General features: G+C 49.5%; 1 protein-coding gene across 2 annotated transcripts; it reads right to left on the bottom strand.

The window, feature by feature from the left end:
* Positions 1–2,407: 2,407 nt before the first annotated feature.
* On the bottom strand, positions 2,408–15,037 carry LOC128732157 (1-phosphatidylinositol 4,5-bisphosphate phosphodiesterase). 2 transcript variants are annotated; one of them, XM_053825326.1, is made up of 10 exons: positions 14,867–15,037; positions 14,673–14,732; positions 12,458–12,595; positions 9,135–9,214; positions 7,440–7,516; positions 7,204–7,363; positions 6,969–7,135; positions 4,641–6,895; positions 4,471–4,560; positions 2,408–2,795 (listed from the first exon to the last, which is right to left on the bottom strand). In XM_053825326.1, the coding sequence occupies exons 1-10, from the start codon at positions 15,035–15,037 to the stop codon at positions 2,727–2,729; spliced, it is 3,267 nt and encodes a 1,088-aa protein (XP_053681301.1). In that variant the 3' UTR covers positions 2,408–2,726. The 2 variants fall into 2 exon arrangements, with proteins under 2 accessions (XP_053681301.1, XP_053681302.1); XM_053825327.1 differs by lacking the exon at positions 9,135–9,214 and adding an exon at positions 10,812–10,891.
* Between the last annotated feature and the right edge of the window lie 7,448 nt (positions 15,038–22,485).

Below are 22,485 nucleotides of genomic sequence, written 5' to 3' on the forward strand. Positions count from 1 at the left end.
ATTGTAATAGTTATTTTATTATTATAAATATTTCGAAACCGATGCTTTTTGGAACCAAAAAGAGGGGCGTTTTTTTCTGTGCCACGTGGTGCATGGCTTCGGATATACATAATTTTTTTTCAAAATAAAGAACCACCGATTTGGATTGTTTGTTTGCTATTGTAATAGTTATTTTATTAATAGGTCTCATATTTATTCTTTTCTCATGGTAATTACAATTATTATTGACAACTGGAAACGAACGTTCGCAGAAAGGGCGAGAGAAGGCGCAGGTGGTTCCACACTACACGATGACTTGGGGCGGGAGCCAGGGAATGAGAGTACAGGGAAGAGTGGGGTGGTGGGAGAGGTTCACTTCCGCTTCCTTCGTCGGCTTTTGTCTATTATGTCTACCGACATTTTGCTTTGCCGTGCCGTGCCGTGCCGTGTGCTTCTTCGTTTGGTTACTTAGTAGCGCTCGTTTGTTTTACTTTACTTTTTATTTATCCCCCTCTTCGTCTGCTTCTTCGAGTTGCATTCCAAAAACTTAATTACCGATCAAACATCATCTCATTAGCCTATCTACGTGACCTGGACCTCCCACTCAACGCACGCGCACGCGGAATGATATACATACTGCAAAAGTAAATCGGATTTTTCCGCCAGCCCCGTTTCGAATGTCTTCCGCTTTTCTTTCCGATCACCGCAACACCTCCCCACATTCTCACGATTCTGCTATTCCTTACGATACATAATAACATGCTTAAAACATAAACGACTAGACTGTGTGTGTGTGTGTTTGCTGTTCCACTAAGATTGCGCCTCTCTGAAGGACGGCGTAACAGAACGCGTGTTGAAACGTGAGGAACGTAAGAACGAAAAGGATGAAACACACCACGCTACGGGTGCGTTTTCAATCGAACCGGCCGCAAGGACGACAGGATCCGTTTCCGTGCACACATGTACAGGTCTCGGGGTTCCTATTTTTCCACGGAACTGCGACGGTTGATCTCGAAGTAGGCACTAATATGACTCTCATTTGCTTAGCTGGCTAGACCCCGAAGGACGTTGTTCTCACGTGTACGTGATTGTGTGTGTGTGTGTGGGTGTGTCTAAGAATTAGGATAGTGAATAGTAACCGTCTGGTATTACACATCCGGCGCCCCCCATTCGGACACACACTGATCGCTCATCCTCAACCTTAGGGGCGTTTCATAAATTCATAATTTAACCAGAACCGAGCGGGAATAGCTACAAAATAACGAAGAACACTCTGTCAAAACGCCGTTCGTTCTATTTCCTAATTTCCATTCGTTTGCTTGGTGGTTTGGTGCACCATTTCCGTTACGATGGATTTCCTCAGTATTCATCCTTCTAGTATCCTGCCACCCATCGTCACGGACTCGTTGTTCCGTCATTCGTTTCGTTCGCGCTTCTTACCCTCTGTAACGGACGACAACGTGGGGTGTTGTTCCGTTGATTTGATTTCTTGTCGCATTTCTTAACTTTGGTTCTTTTGTTGCTGTTGTTGTTGTTGTCTCTTTCCCCAGCCCGTAGGACCTTCAACCTTGCATAACGCACAATCCCTAAAACAACTCTTCGCCCATCCCGGGGACACCGGTGAGGAGTTTGATAGTCGCCGAATTGAATCTTCTCGGTTGGTTTTCCCACCAACACTGGTATTCCCATCCCCATCGGTTATTACGTTTACGTTTTGGTTTGTTTCGTGCTCTATTCCCATTAATAGTAGCATTAAAATAGTGAATAATATGCTTTTGCTTTGCTCTTTGTCTAACCGTACGTGTTTCTCACTAGATTTTTTTCCTTTGTTTTGTTTTGGTATGTGTTCTCTTCTTCTCTTCACTAGTCTCCTCGTTTCGCTGTTTCCGCGACGCTATAGATTACAGTTTTTTTGGACCATGACAATCGCTACTAGCTTCAACACACAATCTCCCTATACTGATATATATTTATAAACGGTGTAACATTGCTATGCGAGAGATGCACTCCCCTATCAACGTGCGTAATACGTGCTGCTCTTATACCGGCGTATAATGTTAACGATGCATGGAGCCTGACAGAAACGAAAGCATAATGAATGTGGCTGGGCGAGTGATCTAAAACCGACGATCGGCTATTTGCATTGAATTGACAAGGTTTGGAAAGACCGTTAATATTGAGCGTAAAACGGGTGAAAATTAAACAGTCCAACATTAAAAAGCAAGAAGGTTATCGGAGCTAACTTTAGAACAAAGAGCAGGATAAAGATTTAAGATAGAAGAAAGAGGGAGAGAGAGAGAGAGAGAGAGAGAGAGAAAGGGAGAAAGAGAAAGTAGAACTTGCTAGTGGATGTTTTGGTAATATGCTGCTGCCTATTGTGAGGTGAGAAACAATGAAAACTACTACCACGTTTTTGTCGACCACCTGCTGTTCAACTTGTTCCCGCGGATTCATAAATAACTCTTTCGGCTCTCTTCGGTGCTCTAACCCCCTGCTCTAGTGTCTCTTTCGCTAGGTATATATGTATAGTTTCTTCGTATTTAAGGGTACCACTCTCGGTTCTGCGGGGCATATTGCGCACATGTAGCCGTCGCGTCGTCGTCGATTTTTGCTGATCTACCATCGGATCATTTCGCACCCTTTGTTGGCCACATGATGACCGCCACGTACGACTTCTACATTTGCGCCTCGATATGAAGAAGATGAGCCCTCCTTCTTCCCGAAGAGCTTGAGGAGATGCCACTAGTTTAGGCGAAAAATTCGTATTTCGATGCCAGCTTGTATTCCTCCTCGTCCACTTTGTACATTTCGATGAGCTGCAAGGAAAGGATACAGAACGGGTAGATTAGGTGCATTAGTGGCGGTAACGTGGTTGTTAACATGTGAGGATTAGTAGATAGGTATATGCTGTCGGTTTAGCTGGAAATAACGCGGACTGACGGCATTGGTCGATAATATCTTCGCGAAGGCGATACGATAAGAAATGCATACGTTTTTTTTCAACTGCCCGTTGCAACAAACAAGCTATAGATAATCTTTCGACGTTCACCGATCGCACAAAGTGTATGAAAAAGCCTTAAGTTTAAAGACAAAATTATGTGAACGCAAATGAACAAAACACGAAAAGAAAAAAGGCTAGACGCAGCAGGAAATGGTTAAAATTTCTTAAGCAACGCAACGCAAGGCATAGTTAGTGTAAAAACATACGAACAAAGATTGAATAGCTTACATTGGCTAAATAATAATACTTTTGTATTCGGCACGACAGTGATCGATTGAAGGGACGGTTCCACGGTTCACGATTCCTTCCACAGCCACACGGGGGCTTTCGAGAGAGTTACAAAAACACCTTGGGGTCATGATCTCTCTCTCTCTCTCTATCGTTTCCTTCACGAGCAGATGCAGGGGCAGTCTTGCTGTTTGGCTTCCTCGCGTTTGCGCGCCTCCTCGATCGTGTTCAACCGGATCAGATGCTGCGCCGATGGCGGAGGTATGGTGGAGAAGCTTCGGAACGCAACGGGCGGTTCCGGAGGTGCACGAGGTACGTGTGTGGAAGCTGGAGTCACCGCCGGTCCAGCCGTTGATAGCGATGTGCTGCTGGAAGATTTTTGTGCCACTAGCTCAGCACCTACGCTAGCGCTACTGCTGCTACTAATAAGCCTACGACCTCCTGCCGATAGCTGGCGTGGAAGGATACGGTGTAACGTAAATAAAAACCAAGAGAAAAAGACAAAACAAAAGGGAAAACTAATTAAAACTACCATTACGAAAAGTTTCGAAGAAAAGAATGCAAATAAACATAAGCATCATTGCATAATTAAACATAAAACAAACAAAAAACGTAAAAGAGGAATGAAAGTAGGCCATACATAAAAAAGTGAAACAAAGGATCAACTAAACGTAAAAGCAAAAAAAGAAAAAAATAAATAAATAAAACGGAATACAAAAGAAAACAATAAAACAAATGAAAGGCTACAAACAAAACTAAACGTGGTATAAAAGGAAAAAGAAAATAAAATACAGAGGAGGAAAAAATGAGAATTCGACCTACTGGAGGCACAGTTTTGAAGCTAGAAGTAGCAGCGAGAGGTGGCACCAGACGTAGGCCCTGCAAGAAACGCTCTACACACATGCATTACAATACTCTACTACTCTGCGTCCTACTGCTGTCTATAATGTCTACGACGGATGATTTATGATATGCACAGGCTGCACAGACAACCACGAGCTGCACATCTCAGAGCGCGATCCAATCCCAGGGAAGAATAGGATACGAGCGCATGAAGGGCAACGACCGAATGGAAAAAAATGAAAAATGAAGGCAGGAGAGATACAGAAGGACGGAATAATACACGAAGAGGGAGGCTGCTGGTCGTGCGCGGAACAGGGTAGCGGGATAAACATGGCATTCTTCTAGACAACCGTCTCGATCGTTACGATCTCCCGGACGCTGCGCAACCCGCCCGCCCAAGCGCCGGGGGTCAGGGATACCTTTTGAACATCGTTCGCCAGCTCCTCCAGCTGCTTGTCGTGGGTCACTTTCAGCTTTTCCTTCTCCCGATTCTGCTTAATGGTGGCAGTCTGCGAAAAGCAAAAACACAAAAGCAAACACACCGTATTAGGTTAGGGCTTTGGTTGGCTTGGTTTGGGTCCATCCGTACCTTTTTCTCATCCATGAACCGTTTGATGTTGTTTTGCTTTTTCTCGCGCAACCGTCGGTCCTTTTCGCCCTTGGTCTTGAGTGTCTTGTCGTTGGCGACTTCCTTCGACGTTTCGACCGAGATCTTCGCCTGGCGGCTGTTCAGCTCCTTGATCTCGCGCTCGTGCTTCGCCTCGAGCTGCTTCATCTGACCTGCCTGCGTCGTCTCCATGAGCTTGCGCAGGATGTCCTGCTGATCGCCGAGCTGCTGCTTCAGCAGGTCCCATTCCTCTTTCTTGTGCCGTTCGGCCATCTCCGTCCACTGGGCGTTCTGCTCCTGGATCAGCTTGCGCACCGCCGGATCGGCCTTGATTTCGTCCTTGCTCTTGCCCTTGATCAGCCGCTCGATCGCCGAGTTCTGTTGCTTCTGCACGCCCGCCCGCTCCTTGGCGTGCTTCTTCTTGACCGCGTCCAGCTCCTTCTGCTGCTTCTTGGCCGTCTTCTGGAAGCCCTTCTCCTGGCGCAGCGAGTCGACGGTGATCGGATCGAAAACGAGCGGTGGTTCAGTCACGCGTTGCTCATCCTTGCGGCTCTGATCTTCCTTATCCTTCTTGCCCGTCTCCTCGATGCCCATCGCCTTCATGTTGTCGGAGCGTTCCTTCGCGGCGCCCATAAACGCGCGCGGATCGGACAGCGCGTCCATGAAATCCTCGAACCCGTCCGGCACGTAAATCTTCAGCTCAATGTTACAGAACAGCATTGGCAGCGACATGGGGAAGTTGGCTTCGGTACGGAGCGAGATGTGCCGGTATCCACCCTGCAGCCCGTCCAGCGGGAGAATGCGCTGTCCGAGCAGCTTGCCGTTCTCATCGTACACGCCGAACCGCAACACGGCCAGATCCGGCAACACGACCTTACGGAACAGGAACGGTTCCTCGTTGTACACCGGGTTGAGCCCGTTCGCCGGTACCATGCGCGTCCGGAACTCCTTGCGCACCGTATCCGACGGTAAACCGTACATGTCCACCTCGACGTACGTGCCCACCTTCTTGTCCGACAAGAACTGGCCGGCGATCACCTGTACAGCACAGGACGCCGCGATCACGCCATCGACCGGTGCGTCCGCGAACGGATCGAAGCTACGATCGGCTCGCCGCATGAAATCCGGCTTCAGCAGATACCCGCAGTTGCCGTTGTACTCGAACTTGCCCTGGTTCAGCTGCATCGGCAGATCGGAGGTTTGGAAATTGAGTGACACCATCTGACAGCCAGCGTTCCAGAACACCTGCGGCATGTAGTTGGACGAATCGGCCCGAGTGCCCTTCGGGTAGATGCGCGACATCTGCCGCTTGTTGTAGTTCACGAACTCGATCGCCTGCGACTTGAGCAGGTTCATGCCGGTGGTCTCCGCGAACGACGACATGTTGTGGTGGATGTTCTTCTTGTCCGCGTAATCGAACGACTGGAACTTGATCGGTTGCGCGTAGTTCACCATCGACGACAGCCACGGGTGCACGTTGGTCGTTGATCCGGTGTACTGGACCGGTGGTGCCTCTTCGCCACCATCCTGTGAGGCGGCGGCCGCTGCCACTGGGGCCGCTGCTGCTGCCGCCGGTGCACCCAACTCCGCCATCTTACTGACATCGACCGCACTCGCGTCTTCCTTGTCTTCGTCCTCAATCACGAACTCGCCCTGTAGGAACAGTTCGAGCTCTTTCTTCTCCACCTCCGGCTTGAGGCGCTTGTTCTTGATCAGGATCTTGCGCTTGAGCGCGGACGGTGGCGGCAGCGGTGCACCCGGTTCGAGTGGGAAGTCCTGGATCGGTTCCTTCAGCAGCAGATCGCCCAGGATCTCGTCGCAGTACTTGGCCAGCTTGTACTGTTGCGATTTGCAGCAGTGGTTCTCGAACGACAGGATCACCGGATAGTCGGAGGTGACGAAGGCCGTATCACGTAGCGCGTAGATCACATCCTTAAACAGGATGTCCGTGCACATGGCCATGCCGTGCGTGATGATCGGTTCCTCGTCTTCACCCTTACCATCCCAGCAGTCGAGCTCGACGCATCGGCACCCGGCCAACAGCGTCTGGCGGTACATCTCGACCGAACTCTTGCCACCGAACTGCCGCCCGGACAGGTACGTGTTGTGGGACGAATTGATGTAGTAGTGGGAAAGCGACTGATCCATGTCCATGTAGATGTCGAGCCGGTCGAGGAAGACGGGCGCGTTCTCGTCCGACATCAGGTACCGAATCAGGCCGTCCTTGGTGAGGGTTTCTGCAATGGTTCGAATTCGATCGCACATGTTAGTGTCGTACGAAAGGGCGAGTGACAAACAAGGCTCACTTACTCGCTTCTCGGGATTCATCGTTCTGCTCGTAGGTGTTGATGATTTCGAGCGCACGCTTTTCATCGTACAGCGGGTAGAGGATCTCGTTTAGGCGCGGATCACGCTGCTTTTCGTTCAGGAAGTTGATGAACTGATCCAGATTGATGGAGTTCGCCTTGCCCTGTGTACTGCGGAACGCGAAAGGTGAGACAGGTGAGTGTCACACATCACATTGGCTTAGTCGAAGAGGACTTACATCGACCGGAACAGCTCCTCGATGTCGTTACGAGGGCAGATCTTGTGGTACAGCTCGTAGAACCTTTCGAACGTAAAGTCAGCCTTTTCGATCGCGTCGTTTTTGCCACTCGGTAGCCCCAAATCGGAGAGTATCTGATAGACCAGCTTTTCCGTTTTGCCTGACGAAGATGGAAAGAGATATGATAGGATGACGGTAAACTATGGAGAGGACATCGGCACTAGCGCTCTGCTTACCGGAGGCGAATGTTCGAGCCACCACCTTGACGGGAACCTTACCACGGGGATCGACCAGGAAACCCAACCGCATCCAACTACGGCGAAAGAGTCGATGTAAAAGGGGATTATCACGTATTAGTTTTTTCGATATTAAGCGTGGTTGTCGATGTGAAACACTTTAGTTAAGAATTTGTGCTAAGAATACCAACAAAGCGAAAGGAATAAAGCGGTAAACGTTAAGGTTAATGGAAGCATACACAAAATTACAAAACCTAATGCTATTACAACATACAACGAGTAATGATATTGCTACCAAAGGTGTGTTAAAAAGGAACACGATGCAGCAGAGAATTGTATCATTCTCACCTTCGAATATCCCTCCCGGGAAAGTGGAACGTAAACCTATGCTACTGCTTCAAGGGTTGTAATCAATTACTAACTAATAGCTTAATGCCTAAAGCCTAACATGGACATTTTGTTCTTGTTAATTGATTAGGTTTAGCGTGAGCCAGAAGTGTTTAATCACTCCATTAGTCAAGATACAACTTTCGTCGTGCTGACTTGCACACACCGGGAGTTCGCTGCAGCTTCAACTTTGTGACGCCGGCCAACGGAATTCAGGCGAAAGGAAAAGAAACAAATTACACGCAATTTAAAAACACGCCACACCATACCATATGCAAAATATGCAAATGCGAGCTAGCGCCAGGTTAGAAGTAGCACCGAATATGAGATCGACGTGGCGTGCATTCGCGTGCAGCACGTGTTCATGCCATATGCCTGGCCGCGTGGCTGCCACCACGATGGCTTTCCGACGAGATGCGACACCGAAAGCGAGATGAGAGCCTGCACATACACACACGGGGGATCGAGGGGCCATTTGAATCAACAAATCAAATTACTCCACGCCGTGTGTATGCAATTGACAGAGGCACGATGTAAGCGCGACCAGAACCAAATGGAGGCGCCTGGTGCTTCACCCCGACCCTGAACCGATCCGTGGTGAGGTGTTGACGAGCGATGCGTTTAAATTACTCCACCGTACAGCGTACGCGCGTAATTTAATTCGCTTTTCATGTGCCCCGTACTCCTCGGGCCCGGTGGTGTGTGGTTATGATCGTTCCGCGCATTGAAGAGGGTGCCAATTCAATTAAGCCGCCAGGAGAGGGCTAGCTAGCAGGTCGTCAGTCGTGCCGGCGGTTGTGGTCAGCTCTCGATCCATGGGTGTCGGTGTTGCGCGTGGTGTCCGAGTTCCGTGAAAAAGGGGTTTCGTCGCATGGCACCCATTTCGATTGGCGTAAAAATGGGTCCGGACGGATGCGGCGTTGGGGGGGTTTATGTATTCGTCTACTTGAAAGTCAATTTGCCTCATTTGCATGATTGCTGGCAGCTGGTTTCCGCAGGGAGACGTTCCTCGTGAACGCCAATCTCTCAAGGAGGGGTTTTTGTGCTTCTTAAATTATTTACTATCAATAGTCGAGACCCGTCGGGACATTACGGTTTGGGTGTGCTTGTGTTGACGACTTTAGGGTTGGGTGTGCCACGCACGACTTCATCATGAAAGCAAGCGTAAGTAGTGTACGGGAAAAGAATGGATGCCACAGCTACCTTAAAACTATTACAAACTACCCGATTCGACGAGACTCTGACACAGCTACACACTGGCGAAGTTCGTTACACCATCGACTTGGCGCCTCCATCAACAAAACTTACTGCTTCATCAGGTTCGTCCGGGGACATACGTTGTTAATTTTGACGTTATGCGTGATGTCACGGAGTCCTTGCTGCCAAAGCTGCCATCGTGTAGGAGGATGAAGAAACGAGCCAATTAAACGAAATGATGTGTGAGGAACTTTTTAACCCAGCTGACCACCATTTTTACCGGTGAAAGTTCACTTGAGCAAACGCTCCCTAAATCTATCCCGTGTGTGTGTCTCCTCATTGTGCATTGTGTGTGCATCTGGGTCAAAGCCCACGGGAACCGAATTGAGGTCAAACTTAACGCGTGGGTACTTCCCCTAAAATTGGGCCATCGTTCGACCCAACACGGAACCACCGGAAGTGAAAAATTCCCACCGGACCGATGCTGCATCGGGATGAGTGGAAGGTGGCTTGCATTTTTGCTGCCTGCGATTCATGATGGGCAACAGCATCATCACTCATCTCGCAGTTTGTGCGACAAAATGGTGTCACGACGATAATTAGATTCCGGTGGCACCGAGCGACCATTACTGCCGGAAGTGAGTTTTTGCTGTCACTGCGCCCCGGGAGTTAAGCTGTCAATTTTCGACCCGCAGCAACGTCCAAAAGTCATTTCCATCATCACCAACACACACACACACAGACACTCATATAAAAAAAGGATTACTTGGATGGGTCTCTTTTTATGGCTCAAACAATCCATTAAACCAGCTGTTCCCACCCAACCCATATAACGGGCGAATGGTTGGATTTTTTTTTCGGTCGTGGCATTAGCCCGGTTGCATTATGCACTCACGCTGCGTGCGGTAGATTATCGGTGGTGCAAAATTATCATAATTCAAACACCATCTGCGAGCTGGCGATTGGCAACTTGGCCCCGAGGGTAAGATAAACAAGCAAGCGCATTTCCCTCTCAAACACACGCGAACAGGGGACGAGAATTTTGCAGCCGGTGGAACAGGTTGAAGACAATTTAATTTACGATCCGGTCTTCCGGGTTTTTGTGTGACACAACGAAGGGACTACACGCCCAGCACGCGTAGCAGCTGGCCCCAAGCTATTGTGGGGCGTAAGCTGACCGACACATTTCTCACGTATCAATCAACCTGTCCCCGAGGCATTAGCACCCTCGATAGAGATACGACACGGCTCGTCGCAAGGGAGAGGAGGAATATAAAATGCACCTCAATTATCGAACGATTTGTCGGTCATTCCGGTGTATGTGTGCGAGTTGTTTTTCTTCCATTGTCGCGAGTCACTTGAGGGAAAATTAATTTCAGCCCGGCCCCACCTGAGAACGAATCGTGATGTCACCCACGGAACAATGAGCATAGTTTTAAAGAGATTCAAGTAACGCTGTGATAATTAGTAGGATTATAGTACAGTTAGAGAGATTATTAAAGACCTCGAAAAACTAGAAAAGAACCATCGAAACACCAAAGATACATAAAAGTGTGTGCGTTTCAGTACACCAGAAACACTTAAGCCTGCCCATAACCTGCGTAAGCATGCAATCTGAGAAGGAAATAATTTATCAAATCATTAAACCATGCAACCTTCAAAGGATGAAACGAAAAGAATAAGCAAATCGAATGCAGACGCATGCATTGTGAGTGAGAAAATCTGAAGCAATTGAGAAGAAAAGCGCAACCGTATCATGCAGGTAAAACAGAATTGACCAGAACTTACTGTTTCTTGAGGGCCGTCATTGGGCAGAAATTGTTAGCCTTGCCGTTGTGCGTGATTTTCCGCAAGCCATCTACCCAGATCTGTCGGAAGGGGATTGAAGGAAATATATGTGTATATATTGGGTTTATAACGTCATAAGAACCAGCCAGTCGTATGTAACGCGATATGTGCTCTAACCGGCATTAACTCGCCAGTTGCAGTACACTGCAACAACACGTGTGGGGCGCGATCGTAAAAGCTAATTTAAACTTGATCAATTCCCGTATACATATATTGAACCAGCGGCTAAGTGCTCCTGACGAGTGTAGTAGCATCTTCCCTGATGGGGCGATTAGCGGTGATGGCAATGTTGGCGTTGGCGTTGGTGTGTGTGTGTAATAACACTTCAAATGCCATTTATAAGCCGCGGTCGGTCCTGATATGACAGCCCGTTAACGTCTCTATAGTTCCATTACGTGCGTATTAGCTTCCGTGTCAAATGTTGGCTTAACAATTGACAGAAACCGTGGGTTGGGAAAGGGGATCCAAAATTCGTTTCATTCCGGCTTGTGTTGTTGAACGGATTCCGTGGACCAACGTGGATCAACGACCCTCGAAAATCCTACACCACGGACTCCTCCAGGCGTGTGCGTATGAATACGCCGATCGATTCTGACGGTTGTTCCACTCGCAGAGCTGGTCTGCTATTAACCTAACCCCCATTTACACCAACTCAAAGCAACAAGGACGTAATTTTCCGCCTGACATTTGACTCGAACGGGGCGACATTGGAAAGTGCCCACCCACCCGATTTCACCCGGTTCTCTCATCCACACGCGTCGCAAAGCGCAGGGATCCATCATCAAGGGTCGATTACATCGTTCGCATCACGGATTCGTAGGTCCGTGGAACGGGGGCCGGCCCTCGGTTGACTGAGCAAATTATCTGCCAGAGAGTATTAATAATAGCACGCGCGTCCCCTTACGCACTACGGCTCGGATCCCTCGGATGATGGGTGAGCCCTCTGGCCAGGCCAATACCGTGTACGGATCTTCTTCCGAACACGGAAGACAAGCATCGGTTTCGACGTGAACGGGACACGCGTGTTCATCATACAACTCGCTTCACGTACGCCTCAGAAAGGACCCACAGCAGATTCTTGAAGCGTACAAATTGACTTTACCTCCTGCTCGGTGGAAAACGGTGTCACTAATGAGCGTCTCACGATGGGGTTTCACCTCAACACCGGCGTACAGTAACCTGCATCGTGCATCACTCGCACCCTCGTCCTGTGCAAATTGCTCTTAATTAATGTACATTCGATTCGTGGGGGTTGATGACGCGCACGTGGCGTCATCGTCGTCCACATCCTTCTGGCGGGAGTTTTCAGTGCGTGTAAGTACGCAATCAAGCGCACCAAGCGCACCAAGCGCAAACACGACGCCCGTAAGACGAGCCGATAATTGTAGGATTTGCTACGGGTCAGGCTGCCATCGGCAGGATGTTCGTTCGTTCGTTCCGATGGAGGTGGCATCAGCAACAGGTACACGTCCTTCGGAACGGTGGACGTTGCGGGAAAAAGCTGCACAGTTTCCGCGATGGGGCCCGGTTTGTTGGCTCGCATTCAAGCGGACCGTGTTTCCCTGTGATCGCGACCGGTGGCTTACCTTTGCCGTGGCCGCATCCGGACAGACGACATGCTGATAGTTGATGTTGATGTAGTCCGTGCCCGAGCAGATGGTTAGAGATTTTTCCTCGACGTTTTCCCCGTGCTTGTTGCAGAGTTGATTGTACAGCTTCATGTCCTGCAGGGGGAAAAATAGGGTAACAAACGATTAGAACCGACCAGCACAAGCGGGAGCACAAGGTAGCCGTTAGAGCTTAATCATGAAGCATGGAGCAGCAGATTTAGGAGGGCCTTGCAGGTGATAGTGTGTGAGGCAACCGACGACAACCACGGAACGATGCCGTTTTGTTTGAGTAAAACCAGAGCGCAGAACGATGAGCCACAACACGATTCATCTGTGAGTCAAATTGAGCAAGCAGAGTTGGTTGTATTTTCTCGTTCATCATTTCGCTTTTCCACCCTGGGTTGGAAGCGCTCATGCATTTATGCATTAGCGCATTATCCACCGAACCGGGTGGAAACCGTGCACTTGAAGCGGGTGTATTCGGGGGCCTCCACTAATGGGCTTAGGAAGCGAGATGAAAGAAATGCAAAGAAACCGTACGAATGTCGTGCGGGGCCACATACGGGAGGAGTCTTTTGCTTGCTGTGCAAATGTGCAAAGAAAAGCGAAACAAACTGTTGAGCTGAAAAGCTGGCAAGAAAAGCAAGAAAATGGTGGACTTTAAAAGGTAGCCGGCGGCCGACGTCCTAAACACCGAAAAACGTGACAACGAAAGAAGGTCGCTCTTGCGGGAGGCCTAGAACACTATTATGGTGCTGTGGGATTGTGGTCTGTGAGTGCCATTGCCGCTTATCAACTTGACTGTGCGAGCCGGAGAGTGCAAATATACACTCTCGTTCTCGGGGGTATCACGTTTTTCACATGTTGCATGCGGGTGGAAGATAATTTCATTTGCAATTCAATGGCTTCGGAAGTCCACACGAAAATATCAATCGATCCATCCGCAACTGGACGCGGAATTGGGAAATGGACACAGCAACAGCCCGCTCGGTTCTGTAAACGATACAGGAACATAGAAAGGCGATTTAAAATGCCGCTTATGATGCCAAACCGTTCGAGGAGGGAGTTCTTTTTCGCTGGTTCCTTTTTCAATGGTGGTCATTGCACGCACTTTCGCTTCGCTTCACGGACACACGGGAAAGAGTGCGTTATGCGTTTCATTTTCCACCGATCTGCTACAAACCAAAAAAGCTTTCTGCCCCCTTGGGTGTTGCTACTCGTTACTCGAATTCACGGAAGACACGACGGACCCCGATAGGGCTTCATTTTGCTTCATCCAGCGAGAGGGAAAATGCAACTCGCACTCTGGCTGTGCATACACACGTTTTCCACTTGAAACGCGCTCGAACTGGCCGCGTAGGGGAGGCCTGAAAAAAGTGGAAAAATCCTAGCATATCGTGCCGCGGTTGCATTCGGAACGTTTGCATCGTCGTGCATGCGGTGTTTTTCAAAGTGAAGCGCATTTAATGGATTGCCCGATCTGCAGCAGATCCACCCGAGGCGTTACGTTGGTGGAAGCGGCCAACTTAATCACGCCTCGAGCCGAGTTATTAGAAGCCGCCGGGTTGCGCACGTGTGTTGCGTTAATCCTTATCCGGGATGGGTTTGCGGTTTTTGGCCCAATTCCGGTTTCTGAGACGAGTTTTCCAACCCGTTCGGTGGTGCGCTTTTAAAATACGCAACCTCTTTACATTCGATGTAGCTGGAAGCTACAGCAAACGCGTAATGGATGCAATATTTCAGTGTTCAAACGCTGGACGGCACCAAGAAGACGTACCACTCGCCATGTGGTCTGTGTTTTGCGTGAAATCCTTTCGATGGCGGTGATGCATTGATCATGCAACCAACCGAGATACTTCAACGAATGTGTACCGAAATAAGCACCATTTCGTAGGAGGCAATATAAATCAAAGACCGCATGGCTGTGCTGCACAGGCCGAACGATCACGAAAACGCTCAGCAACAGGGAAACACGCAACAATGTTGCAGCAGACGGCATGAAATGCAATTTCATCCCTTTTGTTCATTGTCGCTTGTCGCTCCGTTGATGGGGCTATTTTTAATTCCATCGCACCCTAACCGGATTTCCACATCCTTGTTTGCTCGCGCGGAGAGGACAATCCGTGCCGCACCGGGACCGGGGAATGGTGGCGTGTCCTGTCAATTATCCAGCCCCAGGCAAAGCACTTACCTTTGGCATTCCACCCGCTCGGATGTCGCTGACTTGACATAATTCAATAACGTCTCCTTCCTGCGCGCAGGACACACAGGACATCGCCAGGTCGAGGTTGAGGTAGAGATAAAGCGAAAACGAGAGTGAATACAAAAGTGAGTACACGCATGAAGTACGCGTGCGATTAGACACTCATTGGAGAGGATAATTACCCGGCCTTCGCTTTTCCAGTAAATGAAAAACCCGTACTCGTCCACCTTGAACGTGCAGTTCGGTTCCAGCTCGTTGTTGTCCTTTTCCTCGGTCCAGCGGTCGAACACGCACCCCGTCAGGAGCGGTTCCGGCACCGGGATCTGCCAGTTGAACTCGAACTTCTTCGTCATGGTGTCGTCGTCGGTGGGCGATGGCCGATCAGAACGATGCCCTTAAACGTTGTGGGCGTTTGGTGTGTGTGATGCTGCCGGAGCTTATCTACGGGAGGATCGAGATGAAGAAGAAAAGTCGATTGGAAACTGTACACAATAAGTAAGTACTGCAGGAACAAAAACCAATAAATCACGCCAAAACTGGACCATACGGAGCACTTTGGGGAAGTACTTCGTGGGTTGGAATTGTGTCGATTAAACGGCATCACATCATCGCAACAAACTCGAACACCTTGACGACATATAACGTATTGTGAACGAGCTCGCAAGTCGCGTGTGCCCCCCTCGCTGGTGATAATTAAATAAATCAAACAGCATTTATTAGATTAGGCCATGGCGCGCGAGTCGTCTGTCAGTCGCCTGTCGCGGGCACATGGCATTCGATCAGCGAGCCAATAAGACACCAGCGTGACCAGGGTACTACTTTTTATCCGTTGAGGAAAGAGCGAACGAGAGCGATGGGAAGAGAATAACAGGCTCGAAACCGGCACCAGATTCGCCTGCCTAATCGGGCAACCTGCTGACTTCTAGTTGGGCGGTGGATTTCATTCCAGTTCTCGAGAATGCTTCGTCACTGAAGCTTGGACAAACAGACAAGGTATAGAAGAACCAGCGAAATACACATTGACGCTCGATTGACTGCTTTCAAATCGTCCAAATGTCGATGCAATCATCTTCTAAACGACAGATATTGGATGTTTCTGTTATATTTCATGCCTAGTTTTTCAGCTTTTTACGCCATTCTACACCGATATGCACCCTGTGAGTGAGAGCTCCATAAATGGGTAGAACGTAGAACTGACGCGAAAAAGGTAGGACAGATTTCACAGGTTGTTGCGCTGGAGGCAAATGCTGGCACCATAAAAGCAGCAGCATCCTGTTCGACGTCTAACAACACCATCGTAATGCTGGGGGCGTGAAAAACAAGCACTAACGGAAGAGATTGTAGAGGAACAACTATACAAAAAAAACCCTCCACAAGGACAAATCGCTCTCACCATTCCCCACCAGTTTCCGGTGGAGTTGTGCCTTGTTTGCCAACGACTTTCGTTTATAGTTTCGTCTGCCTCCCGATTCCGGAACATCGGATGGAAGGACACTCACATCAAAGCGATGTTCGATTAGTTTCGAGCGGAAATCGACCGTGATGAGGAAATCGAGGCCTACCGGAGGTTGAAGCGGAGAGAATTTCCCACTTTAAACACTCGTTCGGTGTCAGCTGCAACACCCGGTCTCGTGGTCCGTCCGGGAGTTTAATGATCACTTTGATATCCACTGGTGCTGACTTCCTGTGGTTTGCTAGGCCGGAAATGTCCAGATGCTTCGCGCAACGGAAGTTTACCTCTTCCACGAGCGAGAGAGGCAGAAACATACGCGGCCCAAAGCTTGGTGCAATTGGTAGCGCAAAAGATTGATTCGACTGTTACACGACTGTTTCCCACGAACGGACAGACATCGACAACCGGTTCCAGCTTCACACCCACACGTGCATTCAAGGGGGATTGTCGTCTGGAACGGACTGAAGAAAAACAGGAACGTCGGAACACCCGAGATGAGGATCTCTCGGTGCCGCAAACAGATTAAGGGAAAACTACCGTCACAACACACACACGTGCACTCGTTCCAAGAACGTTCAAATGAAGGAAAAACCACCACCAAGATGCTACCAGCGCCCTTTTACCGTTGAGTCAAGTGGCGGTTTACGCCATGGTGTCCGTTTTGGAGCGCTGGGAGTTGTAGTAGATAGAGATAATCAGATCAGAAACCGACCAGACGGAGTGGATGCTGCTTTGAGCCGCACGGCGATCAAAGCACAACGAATAGACCCAACCCCTGGCTGCTGGCGGGAGTTTTCTTGTCGGTTGGATAGGGAGTCGAAAAGCCGCACATCAAACGATTTTCCCATCCCGCTTCCGCGTGAGCGCCACTCCGGTCCGGTGGCCGGTCAGAACAAACGACGACAATACTGTTGTACGGGGTGTGTTGTTGCCGGTGAGCCTGCGAGAAACAAAGAGCCACTCCAAAAAACGCGCTACTGCATATCGCTCTATTTCGAGGGCGATTGTTTTGCAATGTGGCGAAGTGGGGTTGTGGGTTGGGGGGATGGGAGGAGGGATGAAACTGGGCGCAAGGGATGAACAAAATCCCTCCCTCCTATCGAGGCTTTCGATCTTGTCCCCATTTTTCGTGCTACCGAAGAGGAGCAAGAAAAAAGAGACGAAAACAAAAAAAAACTCCGAACAGCTCACATTTTCCCGGGTGGGTGGGCTACAGGGCTAAAGGGCCGAGAATTGGCCAAAAATAGATTTCACTTCACCCGCCATCCTCGGGGTGGTGAGACCCGGGATGCATTGGGTACTGAGCACACAACCGGAGGTCGGGAAAAACACTTTTCCAATCGATCTCGCTTCTCGAGTGTGTGTTTAGTGAGGTTATGTTACATCGCGCCTTCTCTGCCCCGTCTGGTCTGGTGCGAGAACTCGACCCCGCTGGTAGATTACCCGGTTGCGATATGATCTATGTGCGGCTTTCGTTGGACGACGTTTATCGAGTGCGGTGGTGTGAGTCCGACGGAAACATGAAACATATTTGCCGTAGAACAACAGCACCGTGCAGTCCGGGTTCACGACGGACATGCCAGACGACGGCGTACTAGCAGGGGGGGGGAGCAGCACCGAACGTCACCATAAAACATACAACGTCTATATGTGCTGGACAGTGATGCAACTTGGCGGAAGGCCGAATCTGACGATCTGTGAGGATAACGGTGGCAAAAGCAGTTCCAGGTTCTCGAGCGAAAGAGGCTCAATTCTTCCCCGGAATTCCTGGAAATCCTTGGAATGTTATTCAATTCCAAGGTTTGGGAAGATCATGGGGCACACGATAGACTAGCTGCTAGTTCAAGATCCTTGCTGCTGTTCGTTTAAGATTCCATCCGTGATCAGGAACAGCAAGTCTTATGCGTCTTCTACCTGTCTAACCCAAGCTGAACAGTTTCTGGAGGTTTTTGAGCCCCGAACAATCAAGAGTTTAGGTCCATCGAACACCTCAATCCTTTCGAAACAAAGTAGTGACCCTAAACACACTGCACCACCGGAAAACAGGACGCCCGCTGTACCTCTGGAAGGGAAGCACCGGTTTACCAACCCACCACCGGTAAACGAATGCTAGCACCAGCGCAATGCCAACGTACACCAGAAACCACTGCATTCGGTGGGGGTGGAACACTCACACACACTCGGCCCTAAAGACCCTTTGGCGCGGCTACCTGCGACACGTGGAACTTCCCGGAAATCACTGACCACCACACACCAAGGATGATGTTTTGCTCGTCCCCTACTAAGCTCAGAGTGAACTCTGGACAACACGCGCTTTGCTCGGGTGCTCCGAACCATCTGCTGAGGAATTGGTCCACCGACAAGGGTTTTGTGAGCCACATCGAACCGACTGGGTCAGGCTTTTGGTGGTTTTCCTTTTCCCTTTTTTTTTTTCGAGCGACAAATGGAGTGTGTTCGTGTTTGCCTTCGAACGTCCGGTGGGAATTCACGTTGGCGTGGTCTTCTTTCACCCTCCTGGCAGGTTGCGGAAAAGCCCACGGAAGGAAAATGCAACCCATGCCGTCCCGGGGAGCCTTAAATTTCGATCGCCAGCTAGAAGCAATGGCACGGCTACCCGGGAACTCTATTAGCAGTGCGTTCCATCGGCAGGATTAACTGCAGTTGGAAGAGAAAAAGCCAACCACGCAGCGCACTCGGTAAGGCTTCTTCCACGGGACAGGACAATGCTGTTGTTGGTGGAATTTAGCTCGCGGAAGCCATTCAGGTGTGCCTTTTGATGGAACAAAGCATTGGAACTTCGAAACGTGCCATCCGGACACACCTTTGGTATGGTTTTGTTCGTGAACGTGTTCCCGTGAACGTGTTGTGGCAGAATTCAACGCACCAGAGAGGCTTGAGTTGCGTTTCGTTTTGCAACCAGCGGAACTTCCGGCACTGGGGAGACTGTTTGGTCGCTCAAAAGTGTCGATAAAAGAAGGGGTAACGAATGCAAGCCATCGGCATTTGCACTAATGCGTGATTGATCCTACCCCCTTAGAGGCGAAAAGACTATGGCTAAGCAGGACAACAACCGACTCCTTGAAGGTTTATTTTCGTCGAAACACCACCTGAGCGCGGCCTAACTGCTCGTTAATGTTTCGTTTTGTTTTTTTTTTTTGCTTCTAACCGATCGCTAAACTCCTACCATAAACCCGAAAATCCATTCTACTATATGCCGCATACACGCACACCCACCCAAACACACATACGAGCGAAGAATAATGTCGCGGTTGGCCCCGCGGGGCTTACAACAGAGCGGGCGGGCTACATAAAGAAATCATTTTCGTGCATGCTACATATTTTAAACCCCCCCTCCCTTCTCTGCCGGAAACTTCTTTTCACCACCCACCGGGGGAGGAGGAGGCAAAAAAAAACAACAACAAAAAATGGTATAAAAAAGAAACGCCCCACCGGGAGCGATCGGTCGGGAAATAAAAGGTACACTCTCACACGCACACCAACACACACATACACCTGTGCAAGCGCTGGAAAATGGGAACTTTTTGTTTTGTTTGCCCTAAATTGCCGCACGGCGGGCATCAGAAAGAGAGAATGAGACGGGAAAATCAGGAAGGATCGTCGAGAAAGACGGACGAAAAAACGTGCGAGTTCTCAGTGCTTCCCCGACGGTACACCCGCAAAGCACACGACACATTGTTGCGCCGGGAAAATCCGGTTACTGCACTCGGATGTCCTGGGTCCCCCCGGGCACCCCTAGGGCCCGGGATCCATTATCGATTTTGCGGCCAAGGAGTTATGTGAAATTGTTACCTTTCTTATGGTGGCGCGCTCAGGAAGAAGACGAGGAACACAAATAAAAAAAAAGACGATGAATGCTAAAATGGCACCCAAATGGGGAAGGCTTTCCACCGACAAAGCCACATGCTTTCTTCATTTCTCGTTCTTGGAGTACGATTTTTCGCTTAACGAATACCGAAAACCGCTTCCTGATATGCAGTGACTTCCGTTTCATCCATGGGGGAGTTATTTATCGTGCAGAAGAGCGATCGCGAAGTGAATTACCAAATGAATACAGCGTTGGAAAGGTCACCACGTTTTGCGTGTAGAGAAACAGAGACAGAGAGAGAGAGAGAGAGAGTGAGAGGATTGCGATTTCGAGAGCTCGCATTTCATCATTTTCACCACCGAAAGGTTGCGTAAAGCAAGGGCACCTTTCGCTAATGGTAATTTAACCATTTATATTGATTTCCCCGGTGGCCGGTTGGTTGTTTACTCTCGAGTGGGCATGCTTTCTTGCATAATAAACTACGCAAGAAAATTAGCCCTAATCAGACTGGATATCGGAACCAAAGTCCCAATCGTGCATTGGATGGGTCGTGATTAGAGTGGGCTGAAGCTGATGACGACGCGAACAGAACATTCGGCCGAAAGAAACGTTTTATACCGCGAAAAGGTTAAGGAACGCGGGAAAGCGAGATCGTGATGGAAAAAGGAAAAGGGATCTATCGTGCACAAATGAAAATACGATCGTTTCCATTCGCCAGCTGGCACGGGGTCGCAAGATTTTCCATTTATTTCCACGCGCAAAAGGTCACACGGACCGTAAAGTGAGGAATGTGCGATCGTTGCTGCTTCCAAAACCAAAGCTCGCCCACCCGGAAACGATCGTTTGGATGGGGAGCTGATCCGCTCTCGGTTGTCGGTTTTAGCAGCCCTGCAGGTGTTCTATTTTGCTTTTGTGGTGGTGGCTGGTGGCGAAAAGGTGATACATTTTGTGGGGCAAAATGCTTTCTCTCTCTCTCCCTCACTCTCTTTTAGTCTCGCGCACGGTTCATCGCTCATCTCGCGGCTCGAATACGGAGGAATTCGATCCCATAGGGAAAATGATTTATTTGTGCTACCTCTCGCATTTCAGCGGCACAAAACTGGATGCAGCTCAGAATGCAAGGTGGCAGGAGATTGGTTTACAACAGCACTCAATCTCCCGACACACGATCGACAGGACGTGGTGGGAAAATTCCCCATCGAATGGAAATTACCAGTAGCGCCACGCAGAGTAGCCTTTCTTTGGTATGTTTAGGGTCCATCAAAATTGTCCCGGTTTTTATGAAGCAACCGTGTCTAGGAGAGTGGACACAAAAAAGAGAAAGAGAGAGAAAGTGAGAGAAAATGTAAGGAAAATCGTCCCCCAACCCAATCTGCCAGCTACGGAAAAGAGCCGGCGGATGGACGATTTGTTTATTTTCCTGCGCGTTTTTCCCGCGGAATTCCACCGTTTTCCAGTCCGCTCGTTTCCCGTAACCGAAGAACCGGTTGCGGAAAATCTTCCAACCCGCGTCGCTATTTATGGTCGCCATAATTCGCACGCGGGAATGCCGAGCGGGTCGAAAGGAAATCGAATGAAATCACATTTCTATCTCTATCTCTGTCTCTGTCTCATTTCCGTGGCTCGCCGTAATTGCCCGCAAATCAAAGCGTCGGATGGTGGCTGTGGTCAAAAGTACGACGACACGCGCAGGACTCGTCCGGTCATAAACTTTGTGTAATAAAAAGTCCCAAGGAAACGTTCCTGCACGTGCCAGGAAGAAGCTACCCGGTGAAGCGAGCAAGAAAAAAAAGGGGCCGTAATTAAAGTGTTTATCGCGACCGTCGCATCGTCGTGGATACGCTTTCGTCCTTTTCGTCCTTGGGGGTTGGTTAATCTCTCGAAAACCCAACGACACAGCAGATGGAGCTCGTCAACGGATGGCATTGAAGGTGTGATCTTTGACCTAGAGCTGTTCAAACGGTGAAGTCTCAAGTGTAACGTGGCGTTGGTGGCCTAACGTGTGCAGTCCTTTCCATTAAATTATTCACCATCCCGGCAGATGGACGTCGAAGTCCAAGGCCACCATATATCCGGGAATCCATCCTATCCACCATCATATTCGCTGTGTCCGATTGGGAAGCCCTTTTACGATGCAATCCCTCTCCAAGGGATCCCCCCACAAACAGGAGGACGATGATTAACTTTTCTCGCCTCGCTCCCAAACCCCGGATGGGTCACCGATGCCGGTCATGGATTGATGGATTTATTTGTCCACCCTGACCTATCTCCGAGATGGACTGCAGGCTCGCAGGTAATGGATCGCTGGCATCGTCCGTCCAGTGATCAGAAGGCGACGCTGGAAATCGAACGATAAATTGAACGGCGTTCATCCTGGGCAATAGGACATAGCACAGCCCGGAAAAGCTGGTTCGATACGAAGGTCTAAAGGTTAGTAAATTATCTATCCTTTCAGTCGAGTGCCATTGGTCAGGGTCATATCGTTAGGACCTGAAAAAGGTAGTCAGTGGTCTAAAACGCCC

Source organism: Anopheles nili, chromosome 2 (assembly GCF_943737925.1).
Source record: "Anopheles nili chromosome 2, idAnoNiliSN_F5_01, whole genome shotgun sequence".
Classification (NCBI taxonomy): Eukaryota; Metazoa; Arthropoda; class Insecta; order Diptera; family Culicidae; genus Anopheles; species Anopheles nili.